Source organism: Egretta garzetta, unplaced genomic scaffold, assembly GCF_000687185.1.
Source record: "Egretta garzetta isolate BGI_Z169 unplaced genomic scaffold, ASM68718v1 scaffold135, whole genome shotgun sequence".
NCBI lineage: Eukaryota > Metazoa > Chordata > Aves > Pelecaniformes > Ardeidae > Egretta > Egretta garzetta.
Genome location: NW_009259594.1, coordinates 703 through 9,050, shown reverse-complemented (window position 1 = coordinate 9,050; position 8,348 = coordinate 703). Strand labels below are relative to the sequence as shown.

General features: G+C 45.0%; 1 protein-coding gene across 1 annotated transcript in view; it reads right to left on the bottom strand.

Moving 5' to 3' along the window:
• SH3PXD2A (SH3 and PX domains 2A) overlaps positions 1 to 5,812 on the bottom strand; it is a gene marked incomplete at its 5' end in the record, with an annotated part of 11,319 nt that extends 5,507 nt beyond the window's left edge. The window contains 2 exon segments of the mRNA XM_009638091.2: positions 2 to 119; positions 5,695 to 5,812. Coding sequence (XP_009636386.1) covers positions 2 to 119; positions 5,695 to 5,812 — 236 coding nt within the window.
• Positions 5,813 to 8,348: the final 2,536 nt, after the last annotated feature.

Below are 8,348 nucleotides of genomic sequence, written 5' to 3'. Positions count from 1 at the left end.
TCTCCATGATGTTTCCTATGATTTCCACTGGCCCAGTTAAGTTCTTTTTCCTAGATGGAAGATCATCTTTTGCCTTCTTCAGATACGAAGCTGGGGCCCAGCCCTCTTTGCCCTGATACCTGCAGATGCAAAAAGAAACACCGTCACATCAAACACAGCCTTACTGCACATTTCAGGCATAACAGCTAAGGCAAAAGTGATGGATGATAATATAAAACAAAATCTGCGGTTCTCAGATAAGCTTTTGTGGTCTCGATTCATTTATTACCTATTGATTAGACATCTCAAAGTCAGCTGAGCTAGCAGTGAACCGTGGACTGCTGTTAAAAGCCACTAATCATCCTAAGGAAGGAGTCTCTCTGGGTAAGAAATACAGTTACTCACAAGGCAAAGGGCTTCACCAATTGGTTTTATGCCATGCTTAGACAGTACAATGCAAACTCAGTATTTTCCTCTACAGCAAAAAAGCAAACAAGTAAAATATTTTAATAGTTTTAATACTTCATAGTGGCAACTCAAAACGGCAAAGGGCTAAAATAAGCGTGTACAGAGCCCAGTACAGAGCCCCTACATCTGCAGTTTATAAGGCCCCTTGTGTAAGCCGCCCCCCTTGCAATTATCACGAGCACTGCCCCTCCTCCCATAACTCCCAGTCCTGTATCATCAGCTTCTCTTATGGAGAATATGGGACTCAAACTACTGCAGCTTCCTCTAGCCCTGCAAGTTCAAGAAACAATTTGACTATGGAAAAACAGCTTTCATGGAGACTCATTTTCCTGAACAAGCTAGGGGCTATTTGAAGAAATGAACTGGGAAATCTGAACAGACACCTGAATCCAGTATGCGTGCCTGGAGCACCAGCCTGAGCTGCTCATGCTACACTTCAAACCGAAGTCATTCCTCCACAACTGGGCTTTTGGGAAGATGGTTTTTCTAACTCCTGCCATTCCTAACACCTCAGCAGGGATTTCAGATTACAATCAGACTCCAGGGAGGACCACGTGGATGAACTCTGCTTTTCCTAATGAAACCCTAACTTGCTACAGAGTGAGTCACTGCAACCCTTCTCTCTTTAATCTCTCAAGATACCCAAAGCAGGCGCTTGAACTGTAAGTGGGAAAGCAGGCCCCATTAAAATCCTGGTGCTCAGGAAACCTGCAGGAAATACAAAGGTTAAAACAGTAGGACTCTAAGGCTCTTTAATGAAAATGGAGACTCATTAGACAGCAGAGGAAGGAGCTGGGGGCAGGGTGGGGGGGCAGGAAATATCAGCAAATCATTCCCTGGCAGATGAGCAACTTCGTCAGGCCAACACTTGGATTCTCAGGTTTGCAGTGAGATTTCTGCACCAGGGCACACCCTAGGCTCATTCACCACATCCAGACACTCAAGAGTGGCACTGGGACTTTATGGGGAGAACAGGAAAAGGCAGCGTAGGTTTGCTGCCCTAGACTTCATTACTCTTCCTGTACAAAAGCAAATACAATTGCTGTACTTTTAGCCATGACCACAAGGACATTTCTGTCCAAAAATCTTGCCTTTTCCTCCCCTCCCGTCTAGATCAGCCAGGACACTAGAGATGTTGGTTCTCTGCACATACCTGCCTTCTGTCACACATGAAGGCAAAAATATGGGGTCTTTCCTGCTCAGGGAGTTTAGCGACCAGTTTTTCCAAAGATTCTGGTGTCAAAGGAAAGCATCCCAACAGCTCTGAGCTTTGTTTGCTGCATGGAGACTAACAAGAAGTAGCAAAATGGTAATAACTTGATTTGACTTCCAACAGATACACAGCATTCATCCACTGATGCAATTTGGGTCTACTCAACCCTGTCCCCTTTCAGACTTTTCTGATAAGCCTCAAACCAAGCCAAAAAAGGAAAATAACAGAAGGCCTCAATATGTGCCACATCCCCTATTGTGGCAAGGCATTTCTCAGTGCCATTTTCCAGCCCTGAAGACTTTTGGCTTCATCCCCTTTTGCAGTAGACGGCCCTTTGGCAGAGCTACTGACCAATGCTTTCTGCTGCCTGTGCATCAGGGGAGGTTTTTTTTTTTTTTTTTTTTTTAAAAGACATTTATAACTTTACATGATCTGGAGATGTAAAGGTTTTCGTCTGTGAAAAAGCCACACTGGCCAATGCACTGAGCACTCCAGTTCCAAAGGTTACTTTCAACAGAGCTTGATTGTGCAAAATCAGCAAGAAAAAACAGTTTACATCCATCTTAGTTTGTGGGAGACTTAACATGTTTAAGATCAGAAAGGCAGCCACAGGCAGGTTCTGTACTGGCTCGTTAGTTCTCCTGCCAACTGTACGTATTTGGATCAGCCCATATAACCCCGCTGCTTCAGACACCTCTGATCTCACATAGTTTCTCCCAACGAATAGTAGCAGCGATAGCAAGACAGTTAATAACTCTGGACAACATACCCTCAGTAGAGAGGCTGTTGCTGGTTATTTCTTCCTGTGAGTTAGTAAATTCAACCTGAAGTTAATGCTGAGCAGTTGTTGCCAGCAACTGCCAATTTATTTGTGCAATGTCACAAATAAAAGCTACTTATCTAAGTCAAAGAGGCTGACATTTTTCACCTTACTCCTTGAATTTGGTAATCACAAAGCTCTTTGCAAACATCACCTTACAAGACTACTTGATCTCCTCATTTTATAGGTGAAAGAACTAAGGCAACTGCTCATCAGCTTCAGAGAAGTCCTGAACCAGTAACGATCTTCATTTCAGGTCCAAGAGTTGAATCATGAATATCCTTCTTTCATTTATATTCACAACCTACTGGAGACATTTCAAACCCTATCCTAGATTCTTCCTCATTTCAGTACTGCTAACACCTCCCAACTGCACTTCATTCACATGGGCTGAGGCTCACAATGAACCACAAAATGAAGATGCAGGCAAATAGCAAGAGCTTTACTTAGCACATTGCTGCTTACTTGGTCTGAGATCCACTTGGGCACCACGAGATTACCTCCAGGTGACAGTAACCTATACAAAGTATGATCTAAATAATGAATGCTAGTGCCAGCTATGGTCATACTAGAAAGAACACAGATCCACTGAGCTCAGTAGAACGGTAAGAAGGATCCCAGGTCAGACCTTTTCTTTCACTTCTCTAGAGTCCCAATGATTTTTTTTTTTTTAAAAAAAACTCAATGCACACAGGGCACAATAAAGGAAGACACCAATGTTGCCTCTTGCTTCTACAGTGCTGAATTGGGAGGGTTGCAGGATTAGGTGCAGTGATTTGGTTCCTCGGTGATTCCAAAACCCTCCCTGTTTATATTACATGAAGGAAAAAATGGATTCAAACCATAGGAATGTTAAAAAAAAGTCAGAAGTGCCTCTGCTAGTCTGAGTCTGAGAGTCACATCTGCTTTCCAGCTCCAGAGCACTGGAATTACTCCAGAGGGAAGCAAACTGGGGGGGCGGGGGGGGAGAGAAGAAAAAAGCAAAAAAGAAAAAGAAGGACAGGAAATGAGGATCAGCACATGGCCAGGAATCTGGGGAAATTACATATTTAAGGTGGAACAAGCTAATGTCTTTAAGGTGGATTCCATTTGCAAGCTGCTGGATTTGTTTTTATTTCTACACATGGATGTGTGTGTTTGGTCTCCGTTACCCAGCCCAGCACACAAGGTAGCAGGATTCAACCACAGCATCCTCCTGCTCCCTCTCCCCTCACACTCACTGCATGTGAAGGAGTTGCTCCATTTAAGGCACTCAATACTCAGAAAAGTGTATTTTCTGCATTAGAGGAATCCTCTTCTGAGTGGTACCTAGCAGTATTCAGAGCAGCTTAAGTCTAATAAACAGCACAAGAAGCTGGAGATCAGCTACCCAGGCTGCAAACAACCAGCTTGCAGGGATGGATCACCACATCAACACTTCCAAAAGTGCTGCCCATGGAAAAAAAACCCAATCTGTTTCTAAGAGCAGTTTAATCCTCCAGCAGGACTGTAGCATAGTGCTCCAAAGCAACAGAGAGGATGATGGCTGACACCCAAACACACTTGTCACACACATATGGGGAGCACCTAGACCCACCTTTCAACAAAAGGAGGGGTTGCTCAACTCAAAATGTCTCTTACAAAAAAGCCAAGGGTGTGCTGCATTCCCCAACTACCATGGGGTGGCTGGGGCATCCACTGCCCTTCCAGCAGATCACTACAAAAAGAAGCCACTTAGGCCACTGCAGCAAGTGTCACTGTCCACCACGATGCACTTCTGCTATACAGAAAAATGTGGTTTGGGTTGGCCCAAAGGAGCATGTGAGGAAAAGGAAAAAAAAAAAATTCTGCTTGTTGTAGAACTGTTAATATGGCAAAGGGGAACCTACGGTAGTAATAAGGCTGCATTTCAAAAGAAAAATACCAAAATCAACTGAGGATGCCTTGCAGTGTTTCTCCCCTCAGAAAACCTATGTGCTCTGAAACTTTGAATTCCACTTCTGTGAGTGATTAAAGGAGAAAAAAATGTGACCTGACCAAACCCAGGCATTTCTGAGTTCCTCCTATCTAGAGTGTCTTCCTGGCTCCACTGCTATCTTTATTAGCCTGTTCCCTCTATGGGAGCATTAGAGAGAAGGGGGGGGGGGGGGGGGGAAGAAATCAGCTTTCTAAGTAAGGGACATCATGAAAAACAACAACTTTGCTTCAGTCAGCATTTTCATAGTCCTCATTCATAGCTGATAAATCAAGCAGAATTCAAACAAAAGCAAGTTATGGCTTGGGGAGGGAAAGGGGAAGAAATAATCACTATAATTACAGGCTGAACAGAAAAAGATTACTAGATATGATGTTTTGCACTGCCAGAGATATAAACCTGCATTTTCAAGCTACCTGCTGTATCACATCTTGTTTAAAGAGAAATGGGCTGTCACAGCACTGCCGGATTCACAGATAGAAAACAAGGGGCAGAATCACGAAAGAGGGTGAACCTAGACGGAGAAAGCTCTCATTAAGTACTCATCCTGACACCTTATATCACTGAGACATATCTAACCTACATTCTCCCCATAAGCATTTAAAAAGGGGATTCTTAAGTCACAAGTCTCCGCTATGACTGCTGTTTCAACTATGTAACAAAGTTTGACACACAATGGTAAAACTTCACCTGCCCTTGGAATCCAGTCCCTCTGTATTAGGAATATCTCAGGTGGACAGGCAGAATCAGGCAAGTTGGTTGAAACCATCGGTAAGTTTGGAAAAGGGCTATAGCCAGAAAACTGACCCCTCATATCCCTGAAAATAGCACTACCTGCCCCAAACAGCTCAAGAGACCACAATCAGCCTTTCAGCATTGCTATAAATAGATTTAAACATGTTGCAGAATAACCCTTACACTGGAAACACATTAAAGTTACACACAACAGAAAGCCTTGTTAGGTCTCACAGATCTTAACTCAGATATGGGCTTTTAACTTGAAGGAAGGAAAAAAAAAAAATCTACAAGTTCAGGAATTTCCCCACTGGAATGGTCCACAGCTTTTGCAGACGCTGTAGTGTTACTTTAATCACCACTGTATCATCTTAGCCCTTTCTTTACATTTCTTCAAGAGGCATTATGAACAATTTGGGCTTCTTTGCCCAGCTACAGAATTATTTAAACGCTAACATTAAGTGAATGATCAGAAAAGCTCATTGTCACAGGTTCTGCAGCAATCTGGCTGCATGGTTTCTTTACCTTATGTACCACCATCCTTCCAGGTTCTTTTGGATGACCTCCACGGTGACCCCTTTCTCGAACCCAATCTCATCCTTCCCCTGGCTGGCGTACGGCTGGATAGTGACATATTTCTCTTCTAGTGAGGGAAGAAAAGGCAACATCAGTTATGGTCAGAATTAGTCCAGCTGTTTTTCTGTTCTGCTTGCTTTTAAACTGTTATGCAGTGATTACGTGGAGCCATTACAAAAGGCGGAGCCCTGCTCAGGGGCCCACTGATTATTTATACTGACGACATGATAGATAATCAGCCCCTTGCCACTACTCTGCTGCTGATAATCACAAAGCGTTTCCATGCCAGTAATGACACAAAGTCCCCAGAGAGCTTCCCCCCTTCTCTCCCCTCCACCCCCCTCGCCCCAAGTTCCTCGAGCGGGTAAGGGTGAGGATTTGAAGCTGGACTTAACTCCCGTACTGTAACTTGACAGAATCAACCCGGCTGCCAAATCAGCCAAGCGTCACCGCGGGATCTCCAGCCAGTTGGCTCTTCTGAACGCGCACATGGCTGCACGAAGCATTGTGTTACTGAAACCCGAGCCCCGCAACCCGAGAGGGACCGATCCTCCCCAACTCAGAGGGGCTGGCCCCGTCACGCTGCTCTCCTTGCACCTCTCCAACAGTGTGGGTCTACAGCAATGAACTTGAAACGGCATTAAAAGCGTGACAAAAGAATGTAAGGGTTTTCCATTTGACAGGAGACCATACGGCATCTTTCATTCGTGGGCTGTGAAGCGTTTTGTAAACATATTTTTGCTAGACCTCACTCCAGAGAAATACACAGGTGGCAGTGGAAGAGGAGGGCCAGAACTTAAGACAAAAGCACAGGCTGGATTTCAAGTATGGTGTTTGAGCCAAAAACTGAGCATCCCTATTCACCTCCGTGGGCTATCCCCTCCCTGGCTGAGCAGAGGTGAGCAGACTTACTGAGAGCAAGCCGATGAGCAGAGCAGAACAGACACTTTCTCAGCATCTTCCTCCAACCCAGCATTTCCATCACGCTCAAGGCCAACCTTTTCCTCCATTAGCTTAAAAAAAATTACAACTGGCATTGAAAACGTGAACTGCCAGCCTTGCTCTGCAGTAGCAGACACAGAAAGCGTTACCAAATCCCTCTCCTGAACCCAAGCTACAGTGCATGGAACAGCATGAGTTTCTGCAGCTACATCAAAGGCAGGCAAGGCAAGCAATAAAGCGCACCCCAACTGGCCTTCCTAGCACTTTCTACTGGCAGTCGCAACAAGGCACGGCCAGGAACAAATCGAGGGTTGTCAGTGCACAGGAACAGGCAGGAAATTAAGTGAATCTGGAGCTCCTGATCACTGCAAAACAAAGGAGCTATGAAAAGGTTGCAGCAGCTTGAGGCAAACACTGTCTAGGAGAGAGTGAAGCAGCCCCAACCATCTGTTTGGTTTTGCGGCTCAACTGCATTTTGTTGCTGGGTGAAGCATGGAAACTTTAAACTTAAAAAAGATCCTTACTGAGACAAAGTAAGAAATAATACCTCAGAAAAGGGAAAAAAAAATGCTGGCAGACCATCTGATGGCAGAAAATTCAGCAAAGCCACATCTCTGAAGTCAACTTCTCTCAATAGGTCACATTTGGATCCTTCTAATTCTGATGGGGTAAAACCTATCAAAACCTTTGCCTCCTCCAAGAGTTTCCTCTTAGAAACTGCTCTCTCCTAGGAGGGCTACTTTAGCTGTTTTATCACTGGCAAGGAATTCCAGTTAGTTTGTAATTAGCACCATTAGGATATGACACTTTGCCCACAGAAATACTGTATTACAAGATGGGGCCTGACTAACGAAACCTGGCTAATGAAACCCGGCTTCAAAGTCACAGAACAGTTTCCCTAGCTGGGTTTCTGCTCTGCACAGTAAAGGCGGACTAGTCTTTCCTCTATTTCATGTGACTGCTGCTGAAGGAGTTATGTGCCCAGTTTCCACTGCATACAAAGCCCCAAGCATTAAACTGAGCTGCAGAAGATCCCTGTGCAACTAGATCTTGTCCCCAAGAGGAGAGGGCCAAGGAAAAGTTCAGGTGCACAGAACTGCAGCGCTGTCCAGATACACATCGCTTCAGACACTTTCAGGGATGTTTCCAGGACAGTAAGGAAGAGCTAAGCCATGTGGTTGCTGGACATTGGAAGAAGGCCCTGCTTTGTCTCTCCCCCATACCAAAGCTACTTTATAACCCAGGCTATCAGAGTTCACCCTTGCCACTACAGCTACAACAAAAGTTTCTCTGTTTATCTTAATTTTCCTCCACATAAACAGCAGCCTCCACTGCAGCTAAAGCCAGCTATTCAGCTCCTCTTGCTGGGCAGAATGGTCCCACTCTTCAGGGATGCAACCCCCCTCCTTCTGCAGAGGGTAGGAGGCTACACGGGAGGTGCTCATTCCTGGACTTCAACATAGCTTTCCAACCTCCTGCTCCAGCAGGACTTCTCCTGTGTGAGGAATTGAGACAGTGGCCACCCATCAACCCCAACAGCGTTCCTGAGTCTGACCATTCAAGGGAAATCAAAGTTTGGGGTGAAGGTCCTTTGCAAACTAGCATGCAATCACCTTCCAAACACTAGATCCCTTCCTCCCCCCACCACAAACCCACTCTTT